This window comes from Penicillium malachiteum, assembly GCF_028827825.1.
Source record: "Penicillium malachiteum strain IBT 17515 chromosome Unknown utg000004l:1.0-4883003.0:1.0-4884900.0, whole genome shotgun sequence".
Classification (NCBI taxonomy): domain Eukaryota; kingdom Fungi; phylum Ascomycota; class Eurotiomycetes; order Eurotiales; family Aspergillaceae; genus Penicillium; species Penicillium malachiteum.
Window position 1 is genome coordinate 2,056,051 of NW_026643097.1, and position 22,528 is coordinate 2,078,578.

The following is a 22,528-nucleotide window of genomic DNA, read 5'->3' on the forward strand; positions in this document are numbered from 1 at the left end:
ACTGTGATTTCCGAATTTGGAATACCCCAATGCAGCCTCTGTCCTACACACAGGAACAGGATCCATCAATTGATCAACCTCCGATTGAGTCCCCAGATCAGTGTACCGTGACGGCCCGAAGGTGGCTGTGGATCTATGGGAGACCCGAGAAGCCACTGGCAGCTACATGATGTTAATTCTACATTGGGGATTTTTGTATTTTTTTTCTGAATTCTTTTTATCTGAAAATTCTCAGGGCTGTTCATGTCTGCCGCTAACCGTGGGCTCCATCACTGACGTCGAGGCGTAATGATCCATGATGACAGCTTGAGCTTGAATCCACTGATCTGTCAAGCTCCAGAGGCTCCAATATACAGGGATAGAGCTTCCCCTGCATTGAATCTCCTATACGGGATATACGGGATTCGGAGTACATGACTGACGACCACTAATAGGTGTATGCCTGAGTATGTTGAACAAGATGAACGTACTCCGTACATGATTCTCAATTAAGCTACTCGAGCGTATACAGATAATCAAACTACACTAATCTTTCAGATTTGCTCTTCAGGGTAGGCTGAAATTTGACCCTATTATCAACATTGAAGGACCAAGGTGCGGAAAGGAGTACCACCGAATTATGTTAGCGCATGTCTACGAACGAACCGAGGGGGGCTCATTAGCGCTCTCGAAGCATGATCAGATTACATAAAGCTTTCATGGAATACGAGATAGTCATTAAAATCATTGCATCAACCAAGATTCGCGGTTTGGATAGGCAGATCCTGACCATGAAGACCAGATATTGACAGCCTGCACATGTGCATATTTCCCCGCCGTGGCGATAGTATTGATATGCAGCTTATGAACCTAATATTATTTGCCATCTGCAAGTAACCTGATCACTAGTCTAGACTGCACAGAAAGTCTTTGATGGGCTCTCAGCTGCTCTGTAGTACGCGCGTGCTGAGCCACCGTGGGTCTGAGGAGGAAATACTTACCGAGCTAACAGAATAACAGAAGTACATTACTCTTTGTGCATTAATTATTATTTGGAATTTTGAATCAATCCACAATTAAATACGAAATTAGGGTTTTATGTATCACTTGGATTCTCTGAAATTAGGTTAAGTTGCTTTTGAGGTCCCCTGTTACGGGATACTCTCCACACCTCATCTGCATGTCGTGATTCGGAATGACGAGAACTCAAAATCATGAAAAGAGAAAATACTCCGTAATACCCGTGCGTAGATGAAAATTCTGTCAAGTTTTGACACACTCTATGGAGCATTACGGGGCTGAGGGGATAATGTAGTATCATCATGGCGCTTGGAACACTCACCGACCACATGTACATTCCGTACCATTCCACCATATCTAGGATGATCATTCTATCTTGGACCCAAGTCTGTAATTTAGTGGCGTCAATTCTGCATCTGCATTTGCTCCGTACGGAGTCGATGTACGGCTTACTCCGTATCAAGGATCCACAAGACCCGAAGAATGTGTCCTGAATCACGGGAAAAAGGGTCTGACTTTTTGAACTGCGGAAAGTGGACAAAGTTATTACATCAAATCTGTAGCTATAACTTGAAATTATGAACTATGGATCCATTACTATGTAAGAGAGTATGGACGATGTATATACGAATGGAGCCAGTGTTATGCTATTATGCGCTATTTGATGATATCAGACAGAAAAAGAGAACACTTTTAGGGGTCAATTGGATAAAATATGGAAACCTCGGGGAGAAATTTGGGGGGAAACCGACAATAGTTCAAGAAAAAAGTGTGAAACGAGAAAAAAAAAATCAAAATAAAAGAATACTCCGTAGCAGTAACCTTGGGAATCAGATGCAAATTACGGAGCCCTCCTCAAATCTGCCTAGGTGCTGTATTTAGTATGTACTGTTTGAGTGACAGCTGGTGGCGTATGTTTATTTACCAAGGTTTTATCGCATGAACCCGATCCCGGTCCCAAGATGAGGGGAAGTTTGGTATCGGCAGAACCATCGAGAAGTGGACCACCTGGAGGGAATAAGCGGGTCCATGTTCAGCTCACCATTCATATAACACCCCGGAATCGCCTGTTATTGCTCAGTATTCTGATGCGGATCTCTCTGTGCAGCGCGGGTGGAGCCGCTAGCCTCCCGTGGGAACCAGTTCTTTTATTCACATTCCTCCTCCCAAGCCCCCTCCTCCACAAGCCCCATCATACTAATGCACCTCGATTAGACGGGAAGGGCCCATGATGAGGCGGGGCCCAGCTCTCCTTTTTTTTGGACCGGAGTTGACCGGAACAAAAGTACAGGGGGTCAAAGGGGTGGTGTGTAACACGTCAATTTTTATCTCTTGGCCCAGAATGCATTGGTTCCTTTGATTTGGGGGAGCTGCAAGTGTGACCTGCTCAGCTTATTCACACCCCCCAAGAACCTGCCAAAAAGAATAGCCTGTGATATCAGCTAATGCCAAGGGGCCCCAAGGTTAATCTTTCGGGAGATCGGGAGCACGGCCTTGGGGGAGACGGAACCTAAGTGGACCCCCCCATTTCGTCAGTGATCAGGAATGGTTCATAAAAGACCCATCTTCGATCGGCGATGGCTGGGTTATGGCAGGCCCCAACCTTTGGACCCCGCTCCCAAGCGAGAAAAAAAAAAGGCAGCAAGGACCATGATCTCAGCTAGATCAATACCAATCGATCGGCGGTTCGTCCGAAATGAAGGAATGTCCACTTTTTTCTTTGTCTTGTTGATTGGAGTATTACCAGCCATCAAACAGGGGGCTCACTCAGGATTGGCTCCGCACACAGAAAGGAATAGTTTTGATATCCAGCCAGCCATTGTCGGTGCACGGTTCACCACCTGTCGCTCTGCTTTGGATGGCGTACACAGACAGGCGCCAAACGACACAAGTCAAGCCAAAAAAGCAAATAGTTCGAGTCCAGACATGGCTAGGCTGTCTTTTTGCTCACTCTTAGCCGGGGACTCCGAAGACTGCTTTTTTTGACCTGGCCAGATTGCCAACCTTGAGGCCGAGTTTAGGTGGATTCCAATTTGCCGTCTTTTTCGCTGCGGAAACATAATGGGGCACAATGATGCCTCAGTGGAGAGGTATGATCCGTCAATTTTTTCGTCATCTTGCAGGTTATATTGAGCTGATCCACGTTCCTCCACTCTCTTGGGACACACACGGGATATCTGGAGATGAGCGAAGAAAAAAAAGACCAAAAAAAGAAGTAATAATAAACATGAAAATCAAACAGAAACATTACAATACACGTACTATACATGAAGGCTTCGTATCTTGTGATGCAATTGACTGCCATTGGATAATTGACGCCCCCAGAACCACCACCATGTATGTAGCTGCGAGTCAATGCATGCTGCAACGCTTAGTCTGTGGTATTAATGAGAATTTACAATGCCCGCGGACACTTGTTCTTTGAGGATCAATTCCTTTTCTTGGCTCATATCCTCGGTACCAAGGTGCACCGAAACTATGGACGCATGCTCCGTTCTTCTGCAGGTCTTCGAACTAGTCAATTGGGTGTGGAGAACATCTACGGAGTAGTGACCGTGATAGTGGTCATCAAAGCTGAAGCTCATAGTACCCACTGCACGATGCCACCTGGAAAAAGGCGTAATCGTATTTGGAAAGCTGCTGTACATACCTCCACCCAGTTCTCCCCAAATGGAAAAGCGTAGGGCTTGACGATGGTTGCCGCCCTGGTTACTGCTGCTACAAAAAGCAAATAGATCCCCTTTCTTTCGGAAACCAGATCCAGCTCTCTATTTTCCCCTCTATCAACTCGAATGCTTTCTCTGTAACTTTAGCATTTTACATCGAGACACATTGCCGGTTTGTGTCGCTTACTCTGTTGCTTTAAGGGCTGTTGCTCAAAGGAAGTTATACCAGATTATAATCCTCCGCCACGAGAAACGTCATCTTTCCCTCCTAACCCTAATCGAATCGTCGAAAAAGCCTCCCTCCCGTCCTCTGTACAAAAACCTCCTTCGAAGTCGCAATCTAAGTCCTCAAGTGAACATATAACGATCACCATGGCTCCCGGTCTTACTTCCCCCATTTCTCCCATCCCGGGTAACTTATCCTCCTCATTTTACAGCGAGCGTCCTGCCGGTTCTCGTCAGGTCTCTACTTTCTCTGCCTACTTTGACAGTGACAATATCTCCCAAAACGGCCGCTCCGTGCGCCGGGAGTCCCGCAAGGTCAATGGCGCTGGAACTTCCAACCTTTCCAGCCTCGTTCAGTCGCTTTACCAGCGTAGCGACAACGAGCTTGGTTCCCACGCTTCGGCCAAGCTTAGTGGTGTCAGCTACGAGTCACTGAAGGAATGGATCCGCATTCAGCGTATGAGCCACCTTCCCCCCGAGGGAAGCAGCTATGACAAGGTCCTCGCCTGGGCGCAGCTCTTCATTGACCGCTTGCACCACTTTGACTCTGGTATCAGCCAGTTTGTTGGTGACAGCTGGCTTGCAACTCAGCTGTCCTACGGATACTGTGGTTTGCTGCTTGACGTGAGTTCAATATATGGACCAGTCAAAAAATTAATGAAAATGCTAATTACTCTGAATGCTATAGCTCGGCAAGGAGAATGCTCCTGCTCTCATGATCTCCTTTGGATTCTTCTACAGCACCTCATCTGCCCTGGTCAACCTGCTGGAGCGTACTGAGCTCTTCAAGGTCTCTGCCGAGATTAAGGAGCAGCTCATTATGGCTCTTGCTGACCTAGTGACCCTTGTTGCTAGCGTGTCTACTCACTTCCACCAAGCTATTAACAAGGATAGCAATGCCTCGGTCTCTGTCAACATTTATGAGAAGTTTGCCGGTCCCATCACTGCGTTCAAGGACCGCTGCAGCAAGATTGCTGAGGCTATGTGGCGCCATCAGCTCGCTGAGCAGAACATTGATGCTGGTCGTGTCTCTGTTGTCAAGGCTGTTCGCGCCTGGCTCGCTCCTGAGGACCGCGTTCTGGCTCACTTGGCCGAGAACACTTCTCACCTCGCCCATGAGCGTGAGGAAATGACCTGTATCTGGGTCTCTTCCTACCTATCTCACTTCCTGAAGAGCTCTAACCGTGCTCTTGCTATTACCGGTAAGCCTGGCTCCGGAAAGACTGTGACTGCCTCCGTTATTATCGACCGACTCCAGGATTCCATTGGTGGTGTGTCTTACAAGACCCTCTACGTCCCCATCAATGCCCGTGTTCCTGCTGAGACTACTCCTATTGCCATTGCGAAGACTATTCTCTACCAGCTCTTTGAGAAGCGTATTGGAAACGTCCAGCTTCTCAACATCCTTGGCGAGGCTTACGAGCAAAGCAAGAAGATCACCGTCGAGTCTGAGTACCAGGGTATTCTCTGGACTGCTCTCGAGCGTGCCTTGGCTGCTGCTCTCCGCAATGCCAAGGAGCTTGTCATTGTTGTCGATGGTGTTGACGAGGCTACTGGTGGAGAGGCCCCTCTTCTGCAGAAGCTGCTCACTGCTACTGCCCATGGTACCAACGTCAAGTTGATCACTCTTGGTGCTGAGAAGCCCAAGGGTGCGGAGGGTGTTATGCATGTTCCTATCACCGAGGACAGAATTGCCGATGATGTCTCTATTGTCGTTCGCTCCAGCTTTGAGGAGCACGAGACCTTCGGATCTCTGCCCGAGCTGGAACAGGAGACTATCATTGACCAGATCACTGAGGGTTCCCACGGTTCCTTCCTGTGGGCCAAGCTTGCCTCTAAGCGTGTTCGCCGCGAGAAAACACCGGAGGGTATGCACAAGGCCGTCGAGGATGTTTTCAACAACAAGTCTACCGTCACTGAATTTGTCCTCCATGCTGTGCAATCCACCGACATTAGCGATGACAGCCGCCTCGTTTTGCTGTGGCTTGCCACCGCCGATCGCCCCTTCACATTGAAGGAGCTTACCACTCTCTTCTCCATTGATGTTACCAAGCACACTGTCACAGACCGTGTTGTCAAGATCCGGGACATTCTGCGCCCCGTGGCCGAGCTGGTCTTTATCCAGGATGGCTTGGTGTACCTGCGTCATGGCTTGATCCGCTCCTCCGTGTTGGATATTCACTCCAAGGGCAAGCTGCTCCCTACTATCAAGGATCGCCACTCGGACTTTGTCACCCGCCTGTTCGTTTACATCAAGAGTGTTCTGCCTGAACAGCACGAGCCTTCCCTTGTGACCCTTACTTACCATGACACCTCCATGTTTGTGCTGAAGAACCCACTGCTCGACTTCGCTGTCCGCTACTGGCCACGTCACTTGACGCAGACTACTGTCTACACCACTGGTGGTGAGGCTTCCACTGCGAAGGAGTTTGGCAAGGTGTTCCCCGCGACTATTACTCTTCTGTTGCTTCAGAACACCTTGTGGCAGACTGTTGTCACCCCTACTCTGTTCACTTACCAGACTACGGTTACCAACTTGTGCCGCACTATCCTGACTACCAAGAGTGTGGTTACCCTGCAGTCCATCATCTCCCTGGCTTTCTTCCATCGTGACATCAGCTTGGTCTCTGAATCTATTCCTTTCTTCTTCGAGATTACCATCCTGAGCCGCACTTTGCTTACCACCCAGCACATTGTCACCATGAAGATCGCCAGCCTTTTCCTGGAGTTGACTTCTGAGCAGACCACCACCTCTCGCACTGATATCATGATCAAGCGCGAGGAGATTCTTCTCCTTATCGTGGAATGCTACAAGACTCACTACGGCAAAACCTCCGAGCAGGTTGTTACCACTCTGAAGACTCTGATTGAGCACTATCGCCTGACCAAGGAGGAGAAGAAGATCCAGGAAATCACTGCCACTCTTCTCACCATCACCACCACCTACGACGGTGGCGATGACTCTCGTGGTGACCTTCACGTTCACCTGAAGGGTCACAAGCGCCAGGAGAGCGAAGGTGGTATCCGCTTCATCCTCGACGCCGAGGAGGACGAGTTCATTGATGAGAGCTTCAACTACGAGGCTCTCATTCAGCAGGCTGAGAAGTACCGTGCTGAGGGCAAGATCTCCGAGGCTGAGAGAATTTACGTTGAGATCTGGCAGCGCTCCAACAAGGAGAGCCGTGTCCAGTCCACCTCTTTCTGGGAGGAGATCAAGCTGAAGGCTGTTGTTGCTTACTCCAAGTTCCTCAAGCAGGAGAAGCGCGAGACTGAGGCATCTTCCATCCTTTCCAGTGTTTGGGAGGAGCACCGCCACACCAGCCTGGCTCTTACTGAGCAGTCCTCCAAGCACTTCCAGGAGATTGCCACTGTCATGGCCACCGTGGGCTTGTCTGCTGCGGCTCTCGCAATCTACAAACAGGTGTCTCAGTACTACCAGAGCACCAGCCAGACCAAGTCTTCTCACTTCGAGGAGATTCAGAAGCGTATCACCAGCACTTCTGAGCAGGTGATGAAGTCTGTCAGCTCTTCGTCCTCCTCTTCTGAGACTACTACTACCGAGGAGATTATTACTGAGGCCTTCTCCTCCAACAAGATTGACAAGGAGTTGTTCACTGTCACTAGCGTCTTGATCCAGCAGTACACTACTGAGCACCGCTGGAAGGATGCCACCCGTGTTATCAAGAAGGCGCTCCAAGGTCTCTGGCCTACTCTATTTGCTCCCTCCATTGAGGATGTTGTTCTGCCCGCCCAAAACGCCGACCAGGCTATTGAGCTTGCTGAGCGCCTCGGCCAATGCTACCACTACCGTCGTCGTTTCCCTCGTGAGGAGAACATTCGCATTCGCGTCTACCGCTCTGTCAGCGCCGTTCGCCCTGTCGATGACAAGGTGCGCGAGCGTGTTACCGAGGCCCTAGTCCGATACTTTGAGCGCTCTTCCCAGCCTGACAATGTCATCTCTACCCGCCAGGAGGTGCTGGAGCACTACATCAAGCACTATGGTCCTGAGCACGACATTGTTATCAAGGCTCTTTGGACCCTGGCTGAGCTCACTCGCCCTCGTCCTATCTTCGTAGAATACTACCAGCGTATTATCCAGGCTCTGAACAAGGGCTCCCCTACCTGCAAGCCTCAAGCTTTGGAGCCTTTGATTCTTGTTGCTACTGAGCTTTGGAACCAGAGCCGCTACTCCGACGCTGTGCCATACTTCACTCTGCTGTTCACTACTTTCCTGAACCAGCCCAAGCAGCCTCGCTTCGAGAACACCTCCTTCATCCAGGAGATCTTCACTCGTTACACTCACTGTTTGCGCTCCATTCACACTAAGTACACTGACATCCACAAGATCACCGTGGACTACCAGGCGAAGGTCAAGGCTGTGTTTACCGCTACTGCCTCGATTACTATCCAGGCCACTCTTACCCTTGCCAAGGTCTGCCAGGAGTCTAAGCGCTACGAGAGTGAGGCTGTGACCCTTTACGAGGAGCTGCTTAAGATTGGATCCAAGGAGATCGATCTTGATGAGATCTCTGCCACTTTGGATGGAATCTACGAAGAGCAGACAACCATCGCTACCAAGTCCGAATCTGTCTCCAAGCAGCAAATTGAGACTGCCTCCCGCGTTCTGCGCAAGCGAATCACCACCACCCGTGAAACTCACGGTTGGGCCCACAAGGACTCTCTGATCAAGATGGAGGAGGTCGTTTCCTTCCTCCACAAGCACAGCTCCTCTGAGTCTGTTACCAAGGAGCTCAAGGAGTCTACTGTGAACATTCTTCAGCAGGAGTCCTCTTCTACTCAACTGGTGTCAGCTGCCATTGCCATTGCGAGCAGCTACATCGCCACCAGCCAGGTTCACAAGGCAACCGAGATGTCTGAGGAGCTCTACCGCCAGGTTGTCATGAAGGACACTACCAACACCAAGACCTCCCAGTTCGACCTGACCTCTAAGGGTCGCCAGAGCCTCGTCTTCCTTGCTCAGCTTGAGCACAGCCTCCGCCAGCAGACTACCAGTGTCACCGAGATCCTTGCTTCTCTAACCACTCAGTACGTCTACTTCCAGGAGTTCCGCAGCTACACCTCCAGCAAGACCGCTTCTTTCCACAGTGCCACCCTGTCCGCTTCTCGTCTGTACTACTTCCTGCGCAGTGCCAACCAACAGGCTGCCGCCACTCGTGTCTTCGATGAGTTCGCTGCTTACTTTGTGGCCACTGAGGGCAAGCGTACCAAGGTCACCGACGCTGCTCAAGTGAAGGTCTTCCTTACTGTCATCCTGGAGCATTTCACCACTCACCAGTCCTCTAACTTGGTTCGCTCTGTTGGTATTGCTGCTAACCTCAACGTGCTGAAGTACCTCGAGGAGCAGCGTTACGAGGAAGCTGCCAACCTTGCTCGTGCTGCCTTCCTGTATATCTCTGCCCACGGTGAATTCCGTACTCCTGCGATCGTCAAGTTCGTTTTCACTCTGGGTATCTCCATCTCCGGTCGCACTACCACCCAACAGCCCGATGCTGCCATCCAGAAGAACCTCCTCAAGGTGTCTGGCGACATCATCAAGGTTGTCCTTCAAGTCATCAGCGATCTCAAGATCGATCTCTCCCAGATCAGCCTGTCCTACTTGAACATCTTGATTGCCCTCCTCAGTGGACAGAAGGATTACAAGACCCTTGTCTGGCTCCTTGCCAGCCTGTGGAACAGCCGCAATAAGCAGGTCACTTGGCCCGCGCATGTCACCCTTGGCCTTGCCCGTCGCTACATCATCGCCCGCTACCTTGTCGATGATCACCTTAAGGCTGCTCGTCTTGCCGAGGATATCCTGTACAACTGCCGCCGTGTCAACGGTGCCAGCCACTCCAGCACTCTGGAGATGTCTGCTCTGCTGACCCAGCTGTACACTGGTATTGCCCAGCGCTACCAGGGACAGAAGGGTGGCCAGCATCTGGGCAACAAGTACTTCAAGAAGAGCGCTTCCGTGCACGAGAACCTTCTCCGTGTCTTCGTTGACCCCGCTTTCGCCGAGTTGGAGGGTGGCCTCGACTCCAGCTTCAGCATGGATGGCTCTGCCTATGATCTGAACATCGAGGAGTCTCCTAACGGTTCCGCTATCTCTGAAGGGGAGCACGTCCGTCAGCACCTCCAGCTGCTCAAGCTGTCTCTCCAGCGTCTGGGTGACTGGCCTAAGGAGTACAGTGAATACGAGACTCTCAACGCTGATCTCTTCCTTGCGTACGCTGACGACCTGAAGGGTGTTGAGGGTGTCGAGAAGTGGAACCTGAAGAGCTTCGGCTCTGGCAAGGCTTCTTCCAAGGATGACATTCTTGACTTGGAGACCGTTTCTTGGGAAATTGATCTCACTCAGTCTGCCGCCCAAATTGAGGAGGAGCTGTAAATTCGTTCTTTGAATATTTTGTCCTTTTCTTTTTCTTCTCATTTTGATGTTTCAAGCGATGTTTGAAAATTCCTTTTTGTCTCAATTTCTTGTATAATTTAAGGGGTTATATAGTTAGCTGGATCACTAATCGGTATGACGACCTTGGATTGTTTTCAATTCTTCCAATTCCTTGTAAATGCTATAGCAAGTACTCCATAAAAGCTATAGATATTACATACCCTCCTTTAATACGTAGGCTGAGTTCCGAGTCATTGCAGTATCCTCCCATGTTGGACATGTTGGTACTAGTAGATGGGTTGATCAACTTCAAGTTGAATGATTCATAGATTAGGAACCTCCAGGGCTATTGTTTCAAGTACAGTATTTTAGATGCTGACTTCCAAGGTTTCCAAGGGTCAAGTTATTTCTTGGTGATTTACCCTTCCCCGCCGATGAGAAAATTCGTCTGTCACCAAATGATTAAAGATCGTCATTGTGCTCTACAAAACCCACTTTTTAAGAATGAAAAATTTGCCACACTACCCTGATGACCTATTTAACCAGTCATAGAACCTCAAATACGCCTAGGTGAACTTTTTAACCATCAAGACAACCTTATTGAGGTAGTATAACCATGGAACTTATAGGGCGTCAGTGCTTTAGAGCTATTGACCGCCCCCCACCTCTAAGTTTTCTGCCTCTAATATTAGGCGGTAAAGCCTCTTAGTTAATTACCTATCAGGTGACTTAGGCTGGAATAACCTCATTCCCCGTGATCCCAATGACAATCTTTTACATATCCTGAGCTGTTGCCCCAATTTTGCCCATCGTTGTCTGTGACTACCTGTAGGGTATTTTGTTCTTGCTTATATTACCCTCGTGGGATTCAATATATCAGCTCAATTCCTTGCACTTTACGCCGCCACGATCCCGCTTGAACATCAACTCGAGTCGTACTTTTGCAAGGACACGTTTTGCGTCATCCCTGTTCCTGAATGTACAGTGCATTCCTTTGAGAGCTGCCCTTGTGGTATATAGCTCCTTTGATACTGAGTCTGATATAGGTACGTTCTTTGATTTTACCTAATCCGGGTGATGCGTTTATGGGCGGTTGATCTCTCCTAAATCAATGTATGTCATGCGACAAGATAAGCTGACACGGTTGCCCGCGGCGAACAGGCACACTCACTCACTGTGAATTTGGACACCTTTCCCCGTCACAAGGCGGATGTCTTCAGACAATGCTCCCTCAGTCCCCCAACACAAACCTTCTTCCACCAGTTTTGCAGATGTCTTCAAGACTCTAGCTGTTGGACGCCCCAAATCGCATTCCCCAGTTTTGATCCCTGAAAACAACACCGACTCCTCCCATTACAGGCTGGGCCTCGAATCCATGCATCGTGGCAGCGTTGTGTCCAGTTCCTCGGATGGGCCGAGTGGCCCGGACTTCGAATCTTCGTTGCGCAATTTGTCACAGAAACAGAATCTGAACCAGGCTATTGAGGAAGCGGAGCTTTTAGGGAAAACACTGCTGTGGTTTACTCCGGAGCAGTCCATGGTGTTGTGGGAGGCAACCGAGTACCTTTTACACCATGAGTCATCCCCTGATGCCCAAAAAAGCGGCGCCAAAGTGTTGGAAGCAATCGCAGCTCGTCAAGACCTAACTTCATCGGCCCGACGCTCAATATTCGAATCAATCGCTGCCCCAACCGAAGCTGAAGTCGTTGCCCCGCGCGTGCAGTCCTTGATATCTTTGTCGGATCATGGCCGGAAATTGGATTTCACCACCACTTCTATTCTCCATATCATCTCTTCCTGGATTGTTCCGCTGTACGGAGTCATCGCCACGTCACGTTCCAAGGCGAAGAAGGTCAAGTCACCCAAAACAAGTGGACTTACTGTTGAGGAAGCGGCTCTCGAGGATCTGTTCCAGTTCGCTGTGGATTTAGTTACTCTCCAGCGGAAACCTCCGACCCAAGAGGAGATTGAGCTACTTCTCGCAGAGACTTTCGCCATCTGTAGGAGAACTAGCGTCGCCAACGATATCAAGAATTCGCTCTCCGTATTCGATGCTGTCATCCTGTACGCCGACGTCCCAGATAATAGCTTCATTCCTCTTCTGGAAGTTCTCTGCAGCATCCATGCTTCTGTCAAGTCTCTTTCTGGGCCTACGTCTCGTGCAGTCCGCAGCCTAGCTAAATCTAGAAGACACGATGAGATGATAAGCGCTCTTCATGACTTCATGAGAGAAAGCTGTGATGCGGATTCTTCGCGTAACCTCAACATTGTTCGTGGCAGCCTTTACGTTATCTCGGACCTTGTTCGGGCGTATGGCCAAGGTGGCATGCCTCAGATTCCTTTCGAGCCGCTGATCACCTCACTCGCCATCGTTGCGCAGAAAGATGACGGTCGCGTTGATGCGGATGTTCTTGATCTATGCTTGAATATTCTGGAAGGAGACTATGTTAGCGTTGCTTTGGGCTGCGACTGGACAGCATTTATCAGCCTCCTAGTTCTCTGTTCTAGAAGAGTGTTCTACGAGAATGAAGATTCAATCACTTCACCAACAAGCCCTCAGCAGTCTTCTCAGAAAGGAACTCATGATGATACCAAGTCAAGCATCCTGGCAGACATGATTCGGATTGCGTCGGTTCTTGGGTCGCTCTGGGAGCAGCTGAACAAAGAACAAAGACAGCAGACCGTTCGCTTCTTGGCAAGATGCCACAAACACATCGAGCCTTCTCAGTCCGAGCTGATTATCAACATGATGAGACAGGATGAATACTGTCATCCGGGTGAAGGTGATGCCTGGGTGCAGCGTAGCCGTGAGCTGATTGAACGCTTCATTCAACCTCGAAAGCAGTCTTCCGATATTCGAATTCTGGCCTTAGACACCCTGAAGGAATCCCTCACTGGAAACGAGCACCTTATCTTCTCTGAAGAATACGGCCTGTTGGATCTTCTACTGCAAGACTTCCCTGCTGAACACGACCTACTTTTCCTAGAGTCATTAATCTCTTTTCTCACTGAGCCCGCCATCCATATCAGCAACGATGATACATTCAAGCGCTTAGTGGATACTATGAGCGCACCTATGAAACATGATTTCATCAAAGACGAGCCTCGGGAGTTATCGCCAAGAACTGCGTCTTCGCCACGTCGCACATCTACCACAAGTGTTGTGGAATTAACTTTGGCGAATGTTTGCGCTGTGGGTCTGGTAAAGATGATGCTTCGCGCTTTGAATTCCTCTGCTACAAAGTCTGTCATCATCTACGAAGCTCTTCTGCAGATCGCGCAGTCTCCAGATCGTCCTACCGATGCTCGTCTAAGCGTCTTGAAGTTGCTCTTCCGACTCCGATGTGATTCCGCTGGTTCTGTATCAGTAGTCTCAACCTCCGAAGGGGATTTTTTGATGAATGTATTGGGTCGAAATGTGGATGTGGGCGTCAAGATGCGAGCTCCAAGCGATAGCCCTAGCAGGGAACCCCAACATGAGAATATTCCGCCTCTTCCAAGCAGTAAGCTTCTTGGAAGAGACTTACCTCCATCATCTCTATCTAAAAGTGGACCCCGAGGCTCTATCTCTGCTCGTGGTGGCTCAAAATTAACACCTCCTGTTTGGACCTATGCTTTGCCACAAGTTCTTCCAGAGCAGCCGCCGGGGGAATCTAGTCCACTAGTTTACGCCCATGCCCAAGCGGAGGCACAAAGCCCTCTCAGTGAAACAATTCCATCACAAGTTGGCGTTCTCAAAGTGAACATGTGGCTAGAAGTGGTTATCTTGCTTCTCCAGCGTGAGACCGACTGGGACGTTTACAGTTACGTGCTTACACACCTTGGTCCTCAGCTCGGCAATAAAGAATTCTTCAACAGCTCCACTCCTCAAATCAAGCTTCTTCGCAGCATTCTATGTGACCAAGTCAAGAACGAGACTTTCCATGAGCCTCCTGGTCTTACTGGCCTTAAGAAGAGTGATGTGGCTGCTTGTATCTTCGATGCGCTGTGCATGCTTATTAGCTATCACGAGCATTTTGCCAAAAGTGAAGAGGACGACCTCGTGCGAGCTTTCATGACTGGCATTATCGGTTCCTGGGGTGCGACATCTCGTGGATGTATCCAAGCTCTTTCTCTTTGCTGTCATGAAATCCCAGCCTCTGTGACAAAATCCCTGATGAGCATTCTAGACAAGATGTCCAAGGTGATCACTATGTCGAATCTTGCTGTCCACATCTTGGAGTTCCTGGCACTTCTTGCGCGACTACCAGATGTCTACATCAACTTGCGCGAAGAGGAGATTCGTACGGTATTTGGGATCTGTATTCGGTTCTTGCAAACATCTCGGGAACAGCGCTACAAGGGCGCTGAATCGCCTACCGCACGTGGACCTCAACAAACCCCGTCAAGACTCAGTGCTGGTGCACGGGAGATTGCCACTGGTGCAGCAGAAGCGGCCGAAAATACCTCGGCTGACGCCATGTCAAACTATATCATGACGCTGACTTATCATGTCATGATATTCTGGTACCTGTCTCTCAAGCTGCAAGACCGGGCGAAACATGTCAACTGGATCACCAGCCGACTAATCTTCCGTGATGAGCAAGGGAAAGAAGTCGTCGAGGAACAAAGCCAAGTCTTCGTTGATTTGATGCAACGCGTTGCCTTCTCGGATTTGGGCGAAACAGTCCCATTTGAAAAATTTCCCCCTACTCCTGAAGATGGCCCAGTATCAAAGAAATCTTGGGTTGTAGGCCTAAGCATTGTGACTGTTGAGACCGCCGGTGTGTCTGGCCTTACCCAGGTCTCCAAGCGCCAGGCATCGGGCACAACGTACATTGTGTATCAACAACGAACTGCACCTGTTTTACCACACCAAGTTCCCCCTACGCCAGATGCCCATATCCACTCTGATGACATGCGGACAGCCGTCCTTCCCAGTCACATCATGCTTCAGATGACCACTACAGCATTCCCTACTCCCGGGATGATGCAACCAATTCCAGTCCCTGAGGATGATATCACCCGACGTGCAATCGCTAGCTTTGATCGAACTGATATCGTCGATGGGCATAGGATTGGAGTTGTCTACCTGGATTATGGTCAAACCAAGGAGGCCGAGATTCTTGCCAACACTGGTGGCTCTCCGGACTACGAGCATTTCTTGTCGGGTTTGGGAACTAAAGTCTCACTTCGGAATGCCCAGTTCAATACCCAGGGTCTCTATGCCGATACTGACGGCGAGGTTACCTATGCCTGGCGAGACCGTGTCACCGAGATAGTGTACCACGTTGCAACCATGATGCCTACGAACCTTGAACACGACCCTGCCTGTATCAACAAGAAGCGCAATATTGGCAACAACCATGTCACCATTGTGTTTAACCGGAGCAATCTACCCTTCAATTTCGACACCATTCCCTCCGAGTTCAACTCAATCAATATTGTCATCACCCCTTCCAGTCGCATTGCTTATGATGAGAATGGCGCTGTCAAGGGCAGTGCAGATCCAGATAAGCTCTACTACAGTGTGAGGGTTATGAGCAAGCCCGGTTTCCCTGACGTCTCGGCTGCCGCTACCCCAAAGGTCATCTCTGGTAAAAATCTTGCTTCTTTCGTTCGCATTCTGTCTCTCAGTGCGTCTGCTTTCTCCCTTGTATGGAATAACAAGGGTGGTGAACATGCCTCTTCATGGCGCACTCGTCTCCGTGAGATCAAGAAAGTCCGCGAGCGTGCCTTAAACCAACAACAAACGCAAAGCTCTGAAGCCGCAGAAGGTGCCTATCCAGGTCAACGTCGCAACACAAAGCCCAACATCTTCTCTGAAGAACTACCTACTCGTGCAGCACCTGCTCGAACGGACTTTGCTTCAGAATGGGACGCCGCTTCTGGGGGCAACATTCTCCAGAACTTGGATTTCTCTCGCTGGGGCCGCTAATCGACCTCCTGACGAACATATCTCAATGATTCAAAAAAAAAGCCATTATTTCCACCTACCCCTCGTCCTGCCCCCTCCCCACTTTCCCCTTCCACTTTATCACCTGTCACTACCGACCCAACTCTCAACCCGATAAAAAGAAACGACAAATCTGCTTAAACGACACTGACGCCACGATTTCATGTACATCAATTTGCTTCTTGTAATGCAGCCGGCAGCATTTGTGAATACCCCTATTGCCCTCAAAAGTTTTGTCTTTGATTTATCCTTATGGTTATGGTGCAATGGATATTTTGCTCTGCTATTTTCTTCTGAGAACTTGAATTGCTTAAACCAATGTTCCTTTCGCTCTGTTCTTTGCCTTTACACTCGGCGAAGAAAGCATTCGGAATCCTGAATATGAGATAGCAATACCAGATTTTTCAAATTCTTGGCTCCATTTGACTGTAAACCGACTATTCTTTTCTAACCATTCCGAGCATCCTGCTATAAACATCTGGAAGTCATAGGGTAGGTAGTAGAGAAGAGAAAGAAAAGAAATAGAAAAACAGGGGTGCTGGCATCATGATGGTGTAGTAATATCATGATTTAATTCAAATGCTCCAACCTTGGAAGGTGATGATTCGTGTATCTGAGCCGTCGCCCACTTAAGCAACGCCCGTTCTAGATAGCTTCATACACCCATAATCTTGCAGCTATCTCAACCAAACTCCCTGGCTACCACTAATGGATTCTTTATCCCTCATTCATCAGTTTCTATCTGTCAGTGACCCCTAGAGCTTGACTATACCTGTAAAAGCGCGCTTTCTTCTTCACAGCCTTGAAAGCTACCTCTTGACCAACCTGAATCTCTTTACCTATGCCTACCGGGACTTGTGCAAAATCTTGGAACGTTAGAAACGGCGACACCGTCCTCAAAGCCTCAAAACATATGACTCGCAGAATGACAACCGCTCAAACTCCATCCCCTCCGAGTCTTTTATTCCTTCCGCTTGAGCTCATCTTCATGATCAAGGACTTACTGTCTCCCGTTGATACTCTGTGCTTAGCGTTATGTACCCGCCATCTACTGATCGCCCTCAAATTTGCAACTACGAATATAAAGAATTCTCGTAATATGCGAACGAAGTTCCTGAACAGGGTTTCACGGGATTGGGAGAAATACTATTTCTGTTTTGAATGTTCCCGACTACATTCCTGGCGCAACGTCCGTCTACCCAGTCCAACCATGTCCTTACCTAAGTGTTCAAAAGGCCTACCGGAGCGTCTGCCCGTATTCTGCAGCCTATTCCCATGCTATACGGACTTGAATTTCCATTTCGTTCATCTGCAACTCGCCATGAGACGATTCTACTACGGACCGGGATTTGGAATTGACACTGAACAGCTCTGCTACAGAGAGGTATCCACCTGGCTCCTCGACAATAGTCTCCGATGCACCTCCAATATTTCTGCAGCAAAGCTGCACAAGAATTTCATGACCTCGTTGATTTCTTTTGAAGGGAGAGTGTGCCCCATGACGCCTGGACCAACCCTCTGTGTGCGAATACAAGAAATTGCACAAACTAGCAAAGAGAACATACGACGTATCTTTCCAACTCCTTGGTATGACGTCTGTACTATGGTAGTGTGTCGACATATTGAAGTCTCATCACCAATTTGAATATGAATACTCAATAGAAACGCACCGGGGTTTTTATTCTACGAACAAGATCACTTCTCTTATCGATCAATTCTGCTCGAATCCTGATACCACTCCAACCCACTGGCAAACCTGCAGCAGATGTGGTATTACCTGGAAACTAGAGGTATGTGCTTCACAAGATAAAAGCTGTATCTCTCTTGTTTCTACCCGATGGCTTGACTTAGGGTCTGGACTCAGTCCTGAGGATAAGCGGTGGAGTGTACATCATTCAATTGGGGGACCAGAGGGATTGGAAAGTCATGAGTTATTGTATGCTCGATTACGTTTTGAGACACAATCAATTCAAACTCAGCCTTTGGAGGAGGAACTGTTCCGTTGTAATTCATTCTTTCTAGAAAAAACAAAGATATCGACAATTGATGACTCGCATGAACACTTCAAGGTGGTATCTTGTTGGGGGGAGTCGTGAAAAGAGCAAAACGGACTATTGCAACATAATGTGAAGATATTTGTTGCCATTGGCAGTGAGAGATGTTGCAATATAACTTGGCTTGCTTTCCTTTCAGAGACAAGAAGGAAGACTGTATTTACCCGCACCATCAGTCCATTTCTATTGTGTGATAAACAAACATGGCTCCTTGGTGCTAAGATGGTTACCTAGGTAGTTATAGAGCAAAATGAAAGGTAATGAACGTCACTTACTTCCTATAAATTGGAAATTTGAAGTCGGTGCATCCATGTAAAGCAGAGCTTGGGTAAGCCAGGCTGATTACGGCTGAGCATACGTGAGGTTTGTTTCTAAATGGCACTGACTAGGTAGGTAGGCAACATTGAGTGTGCATTGTATTTTTGAAACAAAATTATCTGGCCGAATGATTTCTATTTACATTTTGAACCTCATTTTACCAAGCGTTGTGCTCCAGTATACTTGTATGGAAGCTTGAATTCTCCCAGGGAATCTCCAGCTGAATCACTTGATCACCCCAACTTGAGCGCTTCCCTCTTCAGTATGTACTCATAACATGCTCCGTATACAAGTGACTCGCATTTGCATTACCAGCCAAACACATCACCAACGCTAACAGTGCTAAAACGGATTCCAGGTACAGCAAAGAGTACAAGGATCACGTCGATCACACCTAGCACAATAGCGCCCATCATGAAACGGGGGCAGAAAATGCGGTAAAGCATTAGGTGGCGGCGTAGATGACCGGCCCACATGGTAGTGGCCAGATTGATAGTCGCTAAGTAAAGGATGTGAGTACTGGCGGCCTGGATGACATCAGAGAGCAGCTTTGTAGCTGGGTTCGCAGGCTTAGTACTAGATGGTGAGGTGGAGACACGGTCGTGTGTTTGGAGAGGTCGTTTCCAGAGAACTGTAAGGGGGACGGCGAGAGCGGCGAGAATCTGGGCGCCGAAGGTATTGAGGATTACGAGCAGGGGAGACCAGGGGTATTGGATTGTGGAAAGAGGAATGAATGCGGATTCCCACTGGATGCTGCTGAGTGTGGCTTGGTGGCCGGTTTTGAAAAAGTAGAAGGATCCCAGGACGCCGAGAATGACGGGACCGATGGCGGAATTAGTGAGAGTGAGGGCATTTGTGTCGAGAATTTCAAGGAGAGAAAGAATTTGCCAGAGCAGAAGGGCGATAGCCCCCTGTCCCATGGGCTTGGACATTAGGATAATGGCGAGAGCGAAGTTAATAACCAGGAAGAAGAAACGTGTACCGTAGACATTTCCAAATCCGAGAATAGTCACGGTGGTTCGGGGCTTCTGTTCCTGACCAGCAATGATAGGAGCTGGGGGAGCATTCGGGTCATCTTGTGGCTTGCTTACGCTGATGCTGACACAAGGTTTTGAGTAGATGAATGCTGAGGTACCTGCCACGAACGCGAGAGAAAGGACAACTTGGGCCAGGAATACTCGGCCAGTCTTGAGTGTTTCTTTGCTGAGAGGCAGCCATCCGCCGTCGTCAGCACCTTCCAGTACCCAGAATACCGAAGTGATCAGCAGACCCAGACGGAAAGCAAATCCAATCCACAGAGTCGCATTATCTTCGTAAGACTTAGAGCCCACATAGAAGGACCGCACGACGCTTGGAAGAAAGAGCATGACCACAAATGGAATAGCCAATTGCCAAGGTGCAGAGATGGAGGAAGTCGAGGAGGCATAGTATGTTGAGCGGCAGAAGGGCATCTGCTCCTCACGGCAAAGACGAGAAATTGACGCTACGCGACCTAGAATGACGAAGAGAACAGAGTGATACACTCCAAGGATACGGTCGGTGTTTAACTTCTGGCGCATAGACGAGATACCAGCGCACACGCCAAAGGTCGTGAGGAAGAAAAGCAGAATCTCATCCTCCCAGATAGTGTAGGAGTTTGACGCGAAACCGAGAGACTGAGAAACAGTAAAGAAGAAGGCAAGCCACCCCCACAGACCAGAAGGCAGAGGCAGAGTCAACTGTGCTGACTTTCCAACCAGAGCAGATAATCCACCAAGCATGCTTCCACCAGCGGCCAACAGAACAGCAGAGTCAATGATAGTCATATCCACGAGTCCAAACAGAGCCAAACTGGTACCAGCAGCAGCACCCAAGCCAGATCCAACGGCAGCAAGTGACAGAAGTCGGCCGGTGAATTCAGTGCGATCCGCCCTCATGCTCCGAGCGTACAGCACGATGAATATGATACCACCGAAGAGCAGCAGCACACCTTGAACCATGCTGGCAACATCAAATCGAGCCCAGAGTCCACGGCAGATATCCAGCGTGTGTCGCTGATACTTGCGGTAAAGATCATAGGAAGCGCGGACGGCAGTTGACTTGGAGGTGAAGCCCTTTGACGCAGACTTCCATTCTTCCTCAGCAGCGGACCAAAGATTAAACGACTCTTCGTCATCTCCTGCACCCCGAGCGGTCGCATACTCATGCTGATATCTTTTGATTTGCGCAGCAGTCAATTGATTGACTGTGGCCAAGTTGACCCAGTCATTACCCTTAGGTCCAGCGAATGCTTCTTCGATTGGAGATCCCAAATTATTAAATGGGATTGGCATTCCAAGAAGCAGAGACAAGGTGGGAACAAGGTCAATCTGAGGAACGGGACGCTCGCGAGCATGCTTAGGTGGAAGCAGAGTCTCCTTACTGATACGTCCGAAGATTCCACGCTTAGAGTACATCCACAAAGCAGCTTCGACTTCGTCATCTGACTCGCCACCATGATCACCCTTTGTATCCATCCCATGGTCACCCATGACCACAAGAAGGGTCTTGTCATCCAGGGCAGCAATGATATCGCGGATTACTCGGTCCATCTCCTGTAGCTTTCCAGCCATGGCAGCATGATCAGGACCATACCGATGGCCAGCATGGTCGACACCGAGGTAATGGCCAAAAATGACATCCCATTTGTTGCGATTTTCAGACTGAAGCAAAGGGAATAAGTGCTCATTGACACCGTTGTCAACAGTATGCAAATCCCAGACATTGAACGAGTCATAAGGGTGAGTAAGGTTCTCATCAAAGTACCCAGGGAACAATGATTGCCAGGTATCATCACCCAGTTGAACCAGAGTCTTCCCAGCGCTGTGCAGCTGTGCAACCAAGTTATCCTCATCAATAGCTGTTCCGGCGAAGTTGGAGCCGGCATCAATGAAGGTAGGTAGAGTACCTGTGGTCAGGCCCTTTAATCGTTGTAGGGTCGTAGTCGGAGGATCGGCAATGAATGGCAGCAAGAATGCATTGGCAGGACTTTTGACGGCAGTTTCGTACAGAACTGGGATATTGTCGTAGAAGTGATGAGCGGCTTCGGTTTCATCCTTAGGAACAAATGGAACGGTAAAGTCGTATCGGAGCGCATCAATGATGATGACAATAGCTTTGTCGAAAGATTTATCATGCCAGCAACCCTTGTCTTTATTTCCCGCAATTGCAGTCGAGCTGTCGAAAGGAAGTAGTTCACATGATGACTTATTGTCCAGAACCATACGTGTGAGAAGGAAGCCCTTGGTAAAGAAGTAGATACCGGCGAGGTGGAGAAACCTAAACCACAGGAAGCACCCCAGCATTAGCTATTTGCTTTTAATCATTCTTCCATGGTTCGAGTTCTCAAGCGCATATGCTGTGAAGCTCCAATAGATATCATATTACTCACAATATCCATACTAATACACCCAATACACCAAGGTGCTTGCTCTTGAACTCTTGCTCAAGCTGGAGAGACTTGAAATCTTGCACTTGATCCTGTCTCTTTGAAGACTGTGACTGATTGCGGGGAGTATTGAGCGTCGGAACATTGCCGCCTACAGCTTTCTTTGGCGCCATTTTCCGTTATACTAAAACCGCCGAAATGGCGGCTATTGGCTCCTGGTAGTTACGATCGGGGTGTAAGATGCAGGAAGCCGATAGCACGGGACGAGAAATTGGGAACAAGGCCAGGGGAAGTTGGCTTAGAAAAGGGAAGCCGGAAGCAAGCAGGGATTTGGGCAATTCACGCGTTTTTGGAAGAAGTCGGGTCCACGAGAGGAGAATGCGCACGGTTGGAGGGTGAAATTAGTGGGTTATAGTTGCCCCTGTCTGTGCTCTGCAGAAGAGCGGCTTCCCAGGAAGGTGAAAACACTAGAAGCTGGACATTTCTTGTCACTGATTAAAAACCACGTTAAAGAATTAAAACAATAAGGAAAAAAGA

General features: G+C 49.0%; 3 protein-coding genes across 3 annotated transcripts; 2 read left to right on the top strand and 1 right to left on the bottom strand.

Annotated features, from left to right (window-relative positions):
* Positions 1–4,037: 4,037 nt before the first annotated feature.
* N7483_008910 (NACHT domain protein) lies at positions 4,038–10,278 on the top strand (the record flags this gene model as incomplete). Its single annotated transcript, XM_057092337.1, has 2 exons — positions 4,038–4,514; positions 4,579–10,278. 2 exons carry the CDS (start codon positions 4,038–4,040, stop codon positions 10,276–10,278), a joined length of 6,177 nt encoding a protein of 2,058 aa, XP_056943511.1.
* A 1,210-nt stretch (positions 10,279–11,488) lies between these two features.
* N7483_008911 (putative GTPase activating protein (Tsc2)) lies at positions 11,489–16,195 on the top strand (the record flags this gene model as incomplete). The annotated part of the gene is made up of 1 exon (XM_057092338.1): positions 11,489–16,195. One exon carries the CDS (start codon positions 11,489–11,491, stop codon positions 16,193–16,195), a length of 4,707 nt encoding a protein of 1,568 aa, XP_056943512.1.
* Positions 16,196–18,893: 2,698 nt separating this feature from the next.
* Positions 18,894–22,164, bottom strand: N7483_008912 (mannose-ethanolamine phosphotransferase GPI13; the record flags this gene model as incomplete). Its single annotated transcript, XM_057092339.1, has 2 exons — positions 18,894–21,882; positions 21,995–22,164. 2 exons carry the CDS (start codon positions 22,162–22,164, stop codon positions 18,894–18,896), a joined length of 3,159 nt encoding a protein of 1,052 aa, XP_056943513.1.
* Between the last annotated feature and the right edge of the window lie 364 nt (positions 22,165–22,528).